This window comes from Panthera onca, chromosome D4, assembly GCF_046562875.1.
Source record: "Panthera onca isolate mPanOnc1 chromosome D4, mPanOnc1 haplotype 2, whole genome shotgun sequence".
Taxonomy (NCBI): domain Eukaryota; kingdom Metazoa; phylum Chordata; class Mammalia; order Carnivora; family Felidae; genus Panthera; species Panthera onca.
Window position 1 is genome coordinate 86,624,028 of NC_138351.1, and position 15,397 is coordinate 86,639,424.

General features: G+C 51.1%; 1 protein-coding gene and 1 long non-coding RNA gene across 8 annotated transcripts in view; one reads left to right on the top strand and one right to left on the bottom strand.

Annotated features, from left to right (window-relative positions):
• The window catches only part of GARNL3 (GTPase activating Rap/RanGAP domain like 3), a 150,043-nt gene that overhangs the window by 127,035 nt on the left and 7,611 nt on the right, over positions 1-15,397 (top strand). For all 7 annotated transcript variants that reach the window (XM_078436467.1, XM_078436465.1, XM_078436464.1 and 4 more), the window contains 4 exons: positions 198-373; positions 1,850-2,008; positions 8,350-8,416; positions 14,290-14,397. In XM_078436467.1, coding sequence (XP_078292593.1) covers positions 198-373; positions 1,850-2,008; positions 8,350-8,416; positions 14,290-14,397 — 510 coding nt within the window. The remainder of the gene's footprint in view (positions 1-197; positions 374-1,849; positions 2,009-8,349; positions 8,417-14,289; positions 14,398-15,397) is intronic.
• On the bottom strand, positions 10,450-14,325 carry LOC145713034 (uncharacterized). Its single transcript, XR_014135984.1, has 3 exons — positions 13,451-14,325; positions 10,986-11,100; positions 10,450-10,475 (listed from the first exon to the last, which is right to left on the bottom strand). It is a non-coding gene; the product is annotated as an uncharacterized LOC145713034 (long non-coding RNA).

The window sequence follows — 15,397 nt, forward strand, 5'->3', positions numbered from 1 at the left end:
ATACGACTTGCTTAATTTTCCTGAAACTCAGCCTAACTTGTATCTCACGTCTCCGTCCTGTCTGGTGGTGGGAACATTCTCAGGCATTCTCCCCGAGTTCTGCTTCATTTCCAGGGTTCTTCGGGACCGCCACATTGTTGAAGCCCGGGAGCTTCCAGACTCCTGTCTGGTGTCAGCATCGTTTATTTCTCTTCCAGGCTGCCACTTGTATGCCATTAACACTCACCACAGCAGAGAGCTGCGGATCGTTGTCGCCATCCGGAACAAACTGCTCTTGATCACGAGGAAACACAACAAGCCGGGCGGGGTCGCCAGCACCTCACTGCTGTGTCCCCTGCCCGAGTCGCCTGTGGAGGAGTTCCAGTACATCAGGGTGGGTCTGCTCTTCACATCTCCTCTCTGGGCACCTGTTGGGATGAGCACTGGGTGTTGTATGGAAACCAATTTGACAAGAAATTTCATATTGAAAAAAAAAAAAACAAAACAATAAAGTGGATTGAGGGAGGAGAGGACAATGAGTGGTGGTGGGAGCATTGTTCTAGAAAGGATGTCCCAGAAGCCCTCTCCCAAAGGGATCTCTGCTTTGCCTTTGAGCAGAGATCCAGTGAAATATGGGAGTAGGTGCCGAGCATATCTGGAGAAAGGGGGTTCCAGGCAGAAGGAGCAGCCAGTTAAGGACCGGAGGCCCTGGTCAAGGCACAGGCAAGAGGCCGCAGTGGCTGGAGCCAAGGGAACAAGGCGGGGAGGTCAGAGAGCCTTGAAGGCCGTTGCTAGGATTTTGGTTTCGACTCTGAGGGAGAAGGGGCAGCCATTGGAAGGGCTGAAGCAGCGAAGTGACGTGTTTTGAAAAGATTTTGCTGGCTGCTGGACAGAGAAGGGTATGGAGGGAGCCCTGAGCATAAAGGAGGAGACCCTCTAAGAGGCTAACGCAGGATCCTAGCAAGAGACCATAGTGGCTTTGATGGCTGGGGAGGTGGAGGAAGCTGCCCGGCCTGCCTTAGAGGATTTAGGGCTCCGCTGAGGGTGGGACCTTGCGAGAGAAGCCTCCTTGGGGGCCCCGTCCCTTTCCTGCTCTCACTGTCTCTTCCCTTTTTTAAATTGTTGGTACGTTATGTGACCTGTGTCACACATTGGCCACTAAGGCAAACTTCGCCTGTGGATGAGCTGAGCAATTATTTTTGCCAGAATTAAAGCCGCCTGAATTATGCATATCAGTTTCTGCTCACATTCAGTTTAAGGACTGAACAGCATAACAGTTAAGTTAAAACAAGTTAAAATCTTGCTCTAATTAGGTGTTAATCTTCTTAATACAGTAATTAGCCATCTTAATGACTGTTCGCGTAGAGCATGTACATTTATGTGGAGTATCAGCTCTCCTGCGCTCAAATCTTCGTTCTACCACATTTAACTGTGCGAGTGTGGGCAAGTCATGTGATCTTCGAGCCTCACTTTCGTTATCTGTAAAACAGAATAAAGCCTCATCTACTTCATAAGGTTGTTAGGAGGATTCAGAGAGAACAGTGCCTGGCACTGTGTTAAGTGCTCGACAAGGTTAGCCATTATTATTTTCTTATTATTAAATCATAGGACAGGCCTGGACTATCTGAGAGCTAATGTGGACCATACTATTGAATCACTTTTGCCAGTTGTGGGTTTTGAGGACAGGTTTGGTGGGGGGGAGTCTGGTACAGTCCCTGCCCCTCTTTCCCAGTCTCCACCTTCCCTGCCTGGGGAGGGGACCCTCTGCTGCATGGAGGGGGGCAGGCGGGGCCGGGGGGTGGGGGGGGAGGGTTGATGAAAACGGCTGCTCTGTGTCCTGACCCCTTCTCCATGTCACCATCAACCACAGGAGATCTGTCTGTCCGACTCTCCCGCGGTGATGACCTTAGTAGATGGGCCGACTGAAGAGAGTGACAATCTCATCTGTGTGGCTTACCGACACCAGTTCGATGTGGTGAATGAGAGCACGGGGGAGGCCTTTCGGCTGCACCACGTGGAGGCCAACAGGGTGAGTTGGCAGGTGTAGGGGCAAGTGAAAATCGAAGAAGACCAGGAGTGCTTCCTCTAACCTTGTGATGCCATCATTAGGATGTCTTTTTTTTCTTAATATTTTTTTAATGTTTATTCATTTTTTTTGAGAGAGACAGAGTGTGAGTGGTGGTGGTGGGCGGGGGGGGGGGGAGAGAGAGGGAGACACAGAATCCAAAGCAGGCTCCAGGCTCTGAGCTGTCGGTACAGAGCCCGATGCGGGGCTCAAACCCACGAACCATGAGATCATGACCTGAGCTGAAGTCAGACACCCAACCGACTGAGCCACCCAGGCGCCACCATGATTAAGATGTCTTTAAGATTACATTTATGAGGCCCCTGGGTGGCTCAGTCGGTTAAGCATCCGACTTCAGCTCAGGTCATGATCTCATGGTTCGTGGGTTCGAGCCCCGCATCGGGCTCTGTACCAACAGCTCAAGAGCCTGGAGCCTGCTTCAGATTCTGTGTGTGTGTGTGTGTGTGTGTGTGTGTGTGTGTGTGTGTGTATCTGTCTGTCTGTCTGTCTCTCTCTCCGCCCCTCCCCTGCTCATATTCTGTCTCTCACAGTCTCTCATAGATAAATAAACATTAAAAAAATTTTTTTAATTGGGTCTGATTGATCATAGCACTGTTTTGTGATACATTCTGTGGGCCGTGCCACATGAAGTTGCCACTGCTGTTGCTCAAACTGGTTCAATCTAATCTAACTGCCCCATTCCCTGCTCAGCTTTCCCAAATCTCCCCCTGCCATTCTGTTCTTCCTCATAAAGGAGAAGTGAAGGGTCAAAAAGCTCAACTTGAGTAACTACACCAACGAGAACCTCTGGCCATTCACACCCCAAGGGCCTTATTCTCTCCGTATCCCTGCAGACTCACACACAGCTTGGAGACCAGGTGACTGGAGCGGGTCTCCATCCCTGAAAAAGGCCCCCTAGGAAAGGAGGAAGGGACGAGAGTCTGCCTCCAGCCTGAGCTGCACAGTGCGCAGGCATGTCCTAGGTTTGGACAGGATCCAGGCCCCTGTCACGCAGGGCAAGACCAGATAACACTGGAGCCACGCGAGGCTTGCGTGGTGCACAGCCAACACTCCGGCTTAGGTACCGAGGACAAGGATGCCGTGGAGTGGGGCGTAGTTCCTGATGAGAACTTCCAGACCCACAGGCTTCCTCTAGCCCTGTTCCGCTAGGTCCAAGAGACTGCAGAATTCTTCCTGATTATGCTTTACAAGAGATAAAAAAAAAAAAAAAAAAAAAAAAAAAAATACAACTTGCGTTAGGGCACTACCCAAATATTCATAAAAATTGCTAATTACGGTATTAAGAAAACTTAACACCAAATGAGAGCAAGACTTTAAGAAATAGAATAATCATGGGGCGCCTGGGTGGCTCAGTTGGTTAATGACTCTTGATTTCAGCTCAGGTCATGATCTCACGGTCTGTGAGTTCGAGCCCCATGTCAGGATCTGGGCTGACAGCTCGGAGCCTGGAGCCTGCTTCGGATTCTGTGTCTCCCTCTCTCTCTGCCCCTCCCCTGCTCATGCTCTGTCTCTCTCTGTCTCAAAAATAAATAAAAACAATTTAAAAAATAAATAAATAAAATTAAAAGATCAGTGCTCTGACCCCACCCCAAATCAATTAAATCAGAATTTCTGGGTGTGTGGTGTGTGGGAATCAATCCGTTTTAAGTCTTGCCAGATGATGCCAGGATGGACCTAGTAGAACGAGTCTGTCCTGAAACTCTTCCTAATTTAGAGCCAGGAGAGCAGCCCCTCTATCCCAGTACCTGGGAACCAGTAGCCTTTTCCAGCTTCTGAGGAGGGAGGGCCCAACTTGGCTTGAAAAGTTCTTGTCCTTCTTGCTTTTCAAAACCTGTGTGACCAGCTAAAGGACGTAGAAAAATCATGGTCCAGTAGGTCTCTGCACAGTCAGTCCCTTTCCTAGCGACTAGTTTCCTAAGACTTTATGTGCTTTTTCTGCTGGCAATTACTGTTTACTTATATTTAATACCCTGATAATTCATTAGAGTGTTTGTGGATTTTTTTTCCTCTTAAGATTCCTCTTAAGGCTGAGGAAAAATCACATTAAAGGCAGTTTTCTTGGGTGACTCCTGTGTTTTGTTTTTTCTGAAAGGAGGAATAATTCTAAAATGTTCTCTTTTTTTCAATATGCTTTTAAAAACTAAGTCACTGAGTTTTTCCCCTAAAATTAAAAATTAAAAAAAAAAATTTTTTTTTTAAGCCCTTCCCTCGATCTAAGTGGGTCAATGTCTACGTTCCATCTTCGGGTACATCCCCAGCTGCTGAGTGGTAGCTAAGCAGGTGTGGGTGCTTAGACACAGCGACTCACCTTTGCAAGGGATTTCCTGTCTAATTGGAAAAATAAGCCCTAGGGAAATGACCAAGGTAATGAACAAAGTGTTTACCCATAGCCAGTCAAGAACGGCCTGCAGGAGCAGGGCTAGCTTTTCCCCAGAATGTTTCTGCAGCCCAGACCCCGGTGCTATGGAGGCAGGACAGAGAGAGGCCGACCTCCCCATAGTCACTGGGCATTTCTGGGTCATTCAAGTTACTCACACTGCTGCTCTGTGCACAGTGTAGATTTTCTGGCCTAGTTTCCTGCCTCCGCTCCTCTTCTCAGCCAAGCCCATTCGATTCCCATTTCAGCTTTCAGCCCCATCTCAGGAACTAAGAGAACCCTAGGTCAAGAGAGGAAATGTTGAAGAAGCACCAGAGCAGCCATCTGAAAGTCAACATCAAGTTCCTTTTACCAGCAGGCCTATCGTGACCTACTGCCCCGGCTCCAGCAGCCAGCATTGGCCTCTTTCCCAAAGCAAAGGTGTCCTCTAGAAGGGACGGCACACCTGGTAATGAGATCTGGGTCTCTGGCTTCGTTGCTGGGCCTGCGTCCCCATCTTGACCAAAGGCCTGGAACCCAGTGGGTCTCAGTTGGGAGCTCACCCCAGAATCACATGGGAAGGCTAGACACTGACCCGACAGTGGTTCCCACTTTCAGCTGGGGCTGGGGATGGTGGGTTGCAGACTTGGCTCGTTTCAAGTCTGTGTTTTGAATTTTCGCAACCACCATATGTTACTTTTATCATTTTAAGATGCCAATAAAGTGAAATACTTATTTTTAATCAAATAGAAAATTAAAAGCTAACACCTGTGTCCTACCCTAGACCTACTATATCAGGATCTCTAGAGCAAATATATATATATATATATATTTTTTTTTTTTAACTCTCTCTTTTTTTAATGTTTATTTTTGAGGGAGAGAGCTTGTGTGTGTGCACACACGAGCAGGACAGGGGCGGAGAGAGGGAGACAGAGGATCCCAAGCGGGCTCTGCGCTGACGGCCTCGAACTCATGAACCATGAGATCATGACCTGAGCCAAAGTTGGATGCTTAACTGACTGAGCTGCCCAGGCGCCCCCTAGAATATATTTTTTAAAGCTCTCTAGTTGATTCTGATGTCCTCACCTGGTCAGGAAACAATGCTACGGAGATCGACTCCCACCAGGCCCTTCCCCCAGGGATACCAACATACATATTGAAGCATGAAATGGGTCTCGCTGTGCTGAGTGTTAACAGAGGTCTGAACAAAATGCTAAGGAGTGCCCAAGGAAGCAATGATCAAGTCCAAGCAGTGGACTGAGTGTCAGCCCCATGCCGGAGCACTTCGTGAACGTTATCTCACAAAATGTGCCCAACAGCCTGTAGGGAATGTGCTGTTCGCGTCCCCATTTTTGCAGAAAAGGAAGCTGAGGCTCAGAAAGGAGGAGTCACTGGACCCAAAACTACACAGCTAGTAAGTAGCAGAGACAGGACTTGAACCCAGGCTGTCTGATTCTGATTCTGTGCCCTTAACCCCCAGCCTGCTGTAGCCTCCATAGCCATGTCCCGAGGCACGATGGGAGTAGGCCACAAAGATTTCCTGTATTCAGTCGTGCATTCGCTGAGTATCAGTTCTGCTCCTGCCCTGTGCCAGGCCCAGTCTAGGTGCTGAACATCTATAGGCGAGGCCTCTGCTTCTGAAGCTCATGTTCCCCCCGGGAGGAGGGCTCCAATAAATGGATAAATAAGTGAGCATCAGACAGTGACACACGCGATGCACATGATAAAAATAGAGGGGTCTGATAGCAGAAGGGGGATTATCTGGGATTTGACCCCCAAGTCTTTCTGCTCCCAGAGTTGAGCCTCGCGGTCTCCCACCGCCTCTAAAGCACCCACAACTCTTGCTTGTGGCATTTGCCTCGTTGTACCTTGTTTTATGTATTTACACGCTTTTCTGGTTTTTCCTTGAGAGGTGGAACCTTGCCTTATTTTTTTCTGTGTGCTTCATGGCACCTAGTACAGCGCCAGGTGATGACAGACGGAGGGGGCCAGGGTTCCACCGGAGGGAAGCCAGAGCCAAGGCAGAAGCCCTGGCTGAGGGTGGCCAGTGAGGGCTCAGCACAGCGATGTTGACGACAGCAAAGAGGAGGGCTGCCGGGCGGAGAGTCTTCCAGAGGAGCCCCGGGGGCCCTGGGCAGCACAGACTCTGGAAGGGGCGGGAGAGACGAACTGAAGGAGACAGGCCCATATTCCGTCCTGGGGAGCCGGGTCCCAGCCCGGGGCGACAGCAGGCACACAAAAGACGCCTGAGAGACCCTGAAGAGGATGCTGCGGGGCTCTAGGGGATGGGGGTGCCCTGAGACTTTGGGGCTAGCTCTGCTCACACAAAGGTTTAGAAGGTTTAGAAGGAGGTTTAGAAGGAAGGTAGTCCCATATGAGAGAAAGATAATAGTGCTGATTGTGCACCCTCCTCCGCGTCTTGTGGAATTCTCATTACACTCCAGCAAAGGGAGCATTATCCTTATATACCACTTTCACAGGTGAACACCTAGGGCCAGAGGTTAAGCCGTTTGCCACAAGCCACAGAGGCAGTAAGTGGGGTAGGCGGGATTTTCTCTCGGGTCCGCCTGACCAGTGTCCGTGCTCCCACCCGCTCCCCTGCACCGCCTCCTGCCTCTCGGTGACTTGGACGTGGAATCTGTTGGGTTGAGAACAAGAACGAAAGGCTTAGAAACGTGAGCCAGGGGCTGAGGAGAACAGGTGCCTGAGGTGGGAGGGTTAGGGATTTTGAGCTCAGAGTAAAAGGTGAAGCCATAAAAGAGGAGCGTTTTTCTAAGTGAGGGAAGGGCCTAGACGTGAAGAGGACTCTGAGGTAGGAGAGTGGGCGAGAGGAAGGGAGATGCCAGGGGTCAGAGGCAGTGGAGAGCTGGGCAGAGATGAGCATTGGCCAGACATCTTCGGCTCTGGGAAGAAGGAAATCTTTGTCGAGCCCAGAGAAGGCAGACCCCGATCGCGTGGGGGCCAGACTGCAGGGTGAAGGCAAGTGAGGGAGTAAGAGGAACGGGACACGTACAGAGGGCCAGGGTTTGGAACTCCGGAGGGACCCAGGACATCATCAGGTTGAGCGGTGTTCTCAAACCAGACACGAGGGCCTGGGGAGGGGAGTTTGCCCAGATCTCAGAAGTGGGTCTTCCGGCGCCCGTTCTGTTGCCTCGTGCTGCCTCCCTCCAAGCGCGGGAGAGCCAGAGAATAGAAGCGAAGACCTGCCGCGGTGGTTTCGAGATTGTGACACTCTCCACACTTGGGGCGGGAGGCGGCGGGGAGCCTGGCTCAAGTACAGAGCGGTGAGGTAGCGAAGGACCAGAGACCCATTCAAACTTCGGCTGTGCCGCTTACTCGCTGACTTCACCTCTCTGAGCCTCATCTTTATTTTTTAATAAGTTTATTTATTTTGAGAGAGAGTGTGCATGCAAGCAGGGGAGGGGCAGAGAGAGAGAGAGAATCCCAAGCAGGCTCCGCACTGTCAGCACAGAGCCTGATGCGGGGCTCGATCTCACACGTTGTGAGATCGTGACCTGAGCTGACATCGAGTCGGGCGCTCAACCGACTGAGCCTCCCTTTCTTCCTCGGTCAAGTGGGAATAACACCGCGCGCTCCCCGGGGCCGATGTGCGAGTGAACTGATTACCCCCGCGAGGAAGCTTGGGGAACCAAGAGCACTACCTAGATAGGAGTTCTGTTAACAGAGAGCCCACCCCCACCCCCCGCCGAGCTCCTCAAAGGGCAGAAAAGACAGTGACAAAGTCCCAGTGGAGAAAGGAAGGGGAGGCCCTTCTGTGTGTTGCAATCGTGGCCGCCCCAGGTGGAAGTGATCCCACGGAGCCCGAGTCTACAGAAAGCTAAGGGCCCCCGCTAAACCTTTGAACCTGAGAAAGCCTTTTAACATGTCGCGTCCAGCCTGCTCACCGCCGCTGCCCTCCCCATTGCAGGTTAATTTTGTGGCAGCTATTGATGTGTACGAAGACGGAGAAGCCGGGCTCCTCTTGTGTTACAACTGTAAGTTGCTACAATTAACTGTTGTTTTTCTGGGCAATTCAAAGGGACTCAGCCATAGATCTACCTGACGTATTGTTCCTGTGACCTTAAGTGCACCCCAGGGAGCGGCTATGAGTTGCATTTCCGACCTGGCTCTCCCAGACCTCCTGGTGAGATGGTTCAAGGGCACTGTCTCCAGGATGCGAGGTGGTGACAGTGGCTTCCACTTAGGGAGCCCTTACTGTGTGCCGTGCGCTGGGCTCAGTACGCTCCGGTGACTGTGTCATCTAATTCTCAGGGACCTTTATTACCTGTACTTGGAGATGAGGCGCCTGAGGCCTGGAGAAGTGACCTGTCTTTCTCAAGATCATGCAGCTACAGAACAGCAGACCCAGGGTTCACATTTGGGGCCCTCTTGATTCCAGGGCCCCTAATTTTAGCCACGGTTACTATTCTCCTCTTTGCTGTTTCTCAGGTGTTAACGAAATCAGCCTCACCTGGGCTGGTTTGGGTCGGGTGGCAGGGTGGGTTTGGGACAGACCAGGTCAAATGCATCAAAGAAGGTCTTGTAAGAATTTTCAGCCTTTCAAAAGCTAATATGATACTACAGTACAAAGGATCTTCTTAAGGCTAAAAGTAGTAAGGCATTTTCCTAGATCAGCCTGCCCAGTCTAACTAAAACAATAAAACGTATTTTTTCACCTATAATTGTATGAATTTAGAGTAGTGATTTTAATCGGCCCGCATGGGGCCAATACTTCGATTAATCTTTGATTAATAAGTATGGGAGAGCTAACTACCAGCAGAGAACTCTGTTTGGTAAACCTCGTCTTGCAAGATGTGAGATTTGACAGCCCCTGTGATGAGAGGGCCGATATGCACACTGCCTCCAGAGTGTTCCCTTGACCCCCGGGGCTGGAGCCAGGCTGCCCCTGCCGCCCTGTGTCCCGGTTACAGGGCCCAGCGGAGCAGGGGGACGCGTGTTTGAAGTCACTTGTAGAAAATCTCTTTATCTTTTTCTTTAATCGCTTTAAAGGGTAGCCTTTTCAATTTATTGAAAAATCTGTGAGAAAAAACTTGTGGCCAAATGCTTTACAAACTGATGTCGATTTTTTTTTTTTTCTTTTAACCGCTTGAAAGGATAGTAAGGATTTTAGGTGGGAGAGAAAATCAGAACAGAAAGACAGAGCAGGTTATCAGAATGGGATGATTAGTCCCAAGATGAAAACGGAACACGGAAACAAATGTGGATGGACATCCTCTCTGTACCACATTGGAAGCTTATGGACGGGAGCAGACCGGGTTCCCCTGGGCGGGAGTGGCCCAGGGCTGTGCCAGGTGTGGTTCAAGTGGCCTCTCCAGGTCATTACCCCTGGCTTTGGTGGTCTCCTGGCTTCAGGCTCTGCTTTCATCTCAGCATGGGATCGGTGTATGTCTGTTTTCCTAGACCCACTGAGCCGTCAGAAGATAAGCTCTGTGTCTTTAGATGCCACGTGGGTCAGGGCCTTAGCAATCCCGGAGATTCCCAGACCTGCCTCTGTCTTCCCCAAGCAGTGCCACTTCTGTCCGTTTCTCTGGGTCCGGAATCTGGCTTTCATTTCCCGTCTCCCTCCTTCTCCCAGAAGGCTGCCAGGTCCCCGGTGAACGACCCCAGAGAACCAGTTGGTTTTCCCCACGATCACCCAGGCCACTTCTGTAACTCCTTCCCCCACACGCACGGGCTGCTGCGTTTGCTTGTTTTCATCAGACGCCTGTGCAGTAAAGGCCCTTGTCAACAGGCTGCTGTAGAATGATCTTGCTCCCTGCAGTGTTTGCAGCTGATTTTTTTTTTTTTTAATTTTTTTTTTCAACGTTTTTTATTTTATTTTTGGGACAGAGAGAGACATAGCATGAACGGGGGAGGGGCAGAGAGAGAGGGAGACACAGAATCGGAAACAGGCTCCAGGCTCCGAGCCATCAGCCCAGAGCCTGACGCGGGGCTCGAACTCATGGACCGTGAGATCGTGACCTGGCTGAAGTCGGACGCTTAACCGACTGCGCCACCCAGGCGCCCCGCAGCTGATTTTTATCAGCTTCCTTTCTATTAAAAAACAAAACGAAGTAACAAATAGCTTTTAGAAATTCAGAGTGTTGTAGAAAGAGATTTTTATCTCAGATATGTTAAAGATGAAAGTATTTTGTAATAGAAATTACAACTTCCAGCTATATATGTTCTTCGAGAAAAGTGTATTTGCAAGGTAAATTTCAGGGGGACAACGTATAAGTAGTTCAACGGATGATCTTATTTTCTTGTGATTCATTTCTATCTTGAATATCACAGTCAGTCTACTTAAAAAGAAAGAAAACTTGGCTGTGACCTTAGCATGCAGTAATGATTCACATTTAATGCAAATGATAAATCTCGCTACGAAAGGTGAACTCTGTTTGCTGATGGTGTTTTAAAGATAATCGTGCAAGGAAACCAGAGAAGCTCACGTAAGTGCTGTTCTCAGTGTGAGCCTATCTAACCTACATCTAACTTCCGGATGAGTCACGTGAAGAATACAGAACCCACCACTCGTGACTGCTGTGCAGGTTAACAGGATCTTACCTGTGAAGTCCATAACACGTTGCCAGGCACAGCAAGATATTCTCTTTCCTCCTTTTAACTCCGGATTCATCGGAGCAGCAGTCAGAATCCAGTTTGGTAACCTCCGTAGGCTTTTCTACACGCAGAAAGGGACTTCAGGGAAATTCGTTTTAACGCTAGAGATAGTGTCTGTCACCTGCTCGCTCCCCACCAGCCGGATGGGCAAAGTTAAAGGAGTGAAGGTCAAGGACTCCTAGCTGCTTCCTGTGATATTTTCAGAATCCTGCCCTTCACCCCAGCCCCCCATCCAGGCTTTCCTTTTTAAACCACAACAGGTGACCTTCTCTGTGCCAGGCACGAGTTAGATTCTGCAGACACGGCAGTGAACGGAGCTGCCAGGGACCGCAGTGAGCTCACAGTTTAGGGGAGAGCCAGGCAATGGCGCCAGCACCCTGGGTGTGAACGTGCTTCACAGCTCTGGGCCTTGGGAGACATGCCTTGCTTACTTTTCTAAACCAATTCGGTCTGATTTGGAGCCCCCCCTTCCCCCCTCCCTCACCCCCGGCCTCAGGTACAGAAACTACCAGTATTGGTTATCAGGAGGGAGAGCCGTCTACATCTCTGGGGTCCTATTGGAGTCGCTGGGGCTTATTCAGGTGGAAGGGGGAGGGGAGAGGCCCCTGAACTGCAGTCTGGGGCACCTCATCCATGTCTGTGTGACCGTTTCTCAGGCCGACAGCTCCGCCGTGGGACAGGCTGAGCCCCCGAGGCACATTCACACTGCTCTCCGCCATCCGGCATGCTCTGTGCTCCCCAAGTTCAGGTCTCCTCCGCCCCAGACCCCCTCAAACCCACCAGCAGTTTGCTGGCCTCTGATGGGAGTTGGGGCAGAACTCGGGGGTGGAGAGGAGGTGTGTGTAAGGGACCGGAGCCTTGAGGGACACATCTCTGACCTGTCCTTCCTGAGTGGGGACAGGGAGGGAAGGGCCATTTACTCATTCAGCAGATATTTACTAAGCACCTAAGGTGCCTAGGTGTTTCAGCAGTGAGTAAAATATACACAGATCCCTGCCTCTCAGAGTGTACCTTTTTTTTTTAATTTTTTTTTTTTAACGTTTATTTATTTTTGAGACAGAGAGAGACAGAGCATGAACGAGGGAGGGTCAGAGAGAGGGAGACACAGAATCGGAAACAGGCTCCAGGCTCTGAGCTGTCAGCACAGAGCCCGATGTGGGGCTCGAACCCACGGACCGTGAGATCGTGACCCGAGCCGAAGTCGGACACTTAACCGACTGAGCCACCCAGGCGCCCCTCAGAGTGTACCTTTTAAGGGCAGGTAGACAATTAACAGGACAAGAAAAACATCCAGTATGTTGGACGGTAGTAGGTGCTAAGGGGAATAAAACAGGGAGAGGGACGAGGGTTCAGCAGGATTGGGGAGTGCAGGTGTCCATTTAGGGAAAGTGGCGAAGGAAGGCCTGCCTGGGAGGGGCGCTCGGAGAGAAGACCCTGAGGGAGTCAAGAAGGGGTTTGTGTTCCAGGAACATTCTAGTATTTCATTGACTGGTGTGGCCCCAGCAGAGTGAGTGTAGGTGTGAGTGGATGAAAATGGTATCTGAAGAGGACCGGATTTGGGGGGCGGGGGGTGGGGGCTGGGAGATGAAGAGCCTCTTACTCTGGGGAGCAGCCAGAGGATTTTGAGCAGAGGGGCGACAGGATGGGGCTTACGGGTGAAAGGACCGGGGGCCACTGTGCGGAGAACTTCACGGAAGCTCGTGCCTGCACTCGTGGGATGACAGATGGCAGGGGCTTGTACCAGCACACAGCAGCGGAGGTGCTGAGATGTGGTCCAACCCCAGGGGTGTTTGAAATACGGGAACCAAGATCGTTTGCTTGACGAATCCAGCAGGGCATGTGGGGGAGGAGAGAAGGGAGGCTGTCCCTGGGAACAGGAGCAACTGGAAAAATGGAGAATACCATTTCCTGAGCCGAGGGGAACTCTGAGAGGAGCGAGTTTGGGAGGGATCATCAGGAGTTGAGTTTGGACACATCAGTGCCTCCCCGATACGCTAGCGGAGGCCCCAGGGACTCGGGAGAGTGCCCACGGGACACCTTCATTTGGGAGCCGTCGTTAGCATGTAGGTGACACTTGGCATCACCAGAAGCGGGGATGTGGGGAGAGAGAGTGAGAGGAGCCAGCGGGCTGAGGAGTGGCTCCGGGGAAGGAAGTCTCCAGAAAGGCATCATGAGAGGAGGAACCAGTTCCTGAAGCCTTCAGGCCCTGCCCAGCAGCTCCAGCTTTCACGCACGTGCCTCGCCACTCGCCACACAGCGGGGACACAGCTCTCCGTTCCAGCCAGGGGTGGGAGTGGCTGCTTCGCGGACGTGCGGTTTCTTTTTAGGGTCAGAGAAGGGTCATAAAATTGGGCCGTGGCATTGCACACCTCTGTAAATTTACAGAAAATACAGTGAATTGTACACTTAACCGTGGATGGATTTTATAGCGTGTAAATTATAGCTCCATGAACCTGTTTTTTAAAATAATTAAAAATAATTCAATTAAAAATAAGATTGTACAGGTAAAACATGATGGGCTTCTGGAATAAAAGGAGCCTTTGCTTCTGTACGGACCTTCTCACTCTGAGAGGATCTGAGCCACCTGGACCTGTGCTTCGAGCTCAGAGCAGGCCAGGAACGGGCGGCTGTTCAGCCTGGCCTTAATCTAATGCTGGCCGTGTTCCCCAAGGTGACACAGGCACATGGCTTCAAGTTTTCCTAGCAAAATGTTGGGGGGGGGGGGTGGGAGCCAGTGGCGGGAGTATCCAGCTCCCACCGTGCTTGTCCTGCTGAGTGAGGCGGGAGGGCCTCCTCCGTCCAGGCGGCCCCGGCACCAAGTGTCCCTTCTTCTCTGCAGTCCAGCACACCTCTGTTCAAACCCTGCCCCCGCCCCCCCGGGTGGTACTTGTGAGACTCTGGACCAGCCGCTTCACCTCTCCTGGCCTCAGTCTCGCCATCTGCACAACGAGTATAATCATGGCACCTGCTTCAAAGCATTCAGACGAAATAAGCTAACTTTTGTAAAGCTCGGTGCCCGGCACATAGTAAATCCTTCCCAAATGCAGCCGCCAGTGCTTGTAGTGTCATGGCCGTGGCTCCGACTGCCTCCCGGCCTGAGAACCTGGCGTCGTGGCGGGGTTAGTGCCGGCCGTCTGTGAAGACCTAGCAGATAGGATGCTATTCCAGTTGCCTGTTTTTCAAATATCTGATTACCCGGCCCTAAGCGTTGTCTCTAACAAAAAAATGAGTCGCTGTTGTTTTGTTGCAGACAGTTGCATCTATAAAAAGGTTTGCCCATTTAATGGGGGCTCTTTTTTGGTTCAACCCTGTGCGTCAGATTTCCAGTTCTGTTGGAACCAGGCTCCTTATGCAGTTGGTAAGAAAACCCTCGATCGTTTTGCCCTACCCCCCGCCCCACGTAGACCCATCTGATCTGTTCGGTCCCGTGTCAGCCAACTTACTGGCTTGCTGCTGGACTGCCATGAGTTATGTGAGTATGAGGAGTGCTCAGAGTGTTCTTTTCCTTTTTCAATTGTTTTCCTTTCTGTTCCCCCTTTGGGACTGTTGCCATCCACTGTGCCTCCCAGCTGGGAGCATGGGAGCATTTGAGATCAACGAAATCCCGATTTTCAGGACTTGGGTATCTTTCAGTATCATTTCATTTCTGGGCTTCGATTTCCTGTTCCTACAATTTGAGCGCGAGATCTCCAGCCTTAAAACACTGACTGACTTGGAGAAGCCCAAGGCATTCCGCGCCGTGCTTACGTATTTTAGAGCTCGAAAACCAAGAGTCCCAGAAACTCGGGTACTTTGCCTGCCCCTGAAACATCGGGGCGTGAGAGGTGGTGCTTCCCTTCTGGGGTGCAGGATCCGCAGCTGGGCATCTGCCTGGTGAGAGTCAGATCAGAGCCAAGAATGTTCGAGTCAGTGCTGTTTTCCTCCAAGGCCAAGGATGTGACGGTAGGCAAACATCCTAGAGTCTTGAGAACAGAGGACCCCATCCAGATACTGGAGGATCTAGTGAGGCTTCTGTGATGGATGAGATCTGGCTAAAGAGAGAGAGAAGGAAGGATTGAAAAGCGCTTTCAGGTTTTTTGAGCCCCAACATTGGAGGTCACTTGAGAGAGCAAGGCGAGAGGCAGGGTGTGAGAGAACGTCCCCTTGGTAAAGCCACGAGAGGAGGGAGTTGACGAGAGGAGGGAGTTGACCACGGAGAGAGCAGGCCAGCGTGAGGGAGCGTGGGAGAGTGAAGTGGCCAGCGGGGAAGTCAAAGGTGAGGGCCCAGGGCAACCAGGGCAGTTTGGGGGCCTGGAAGTCAGTGTGGCATAAAAAACCACTTCAGAAAGAGGGGCTGACCTTTAACAAATAACTCAACA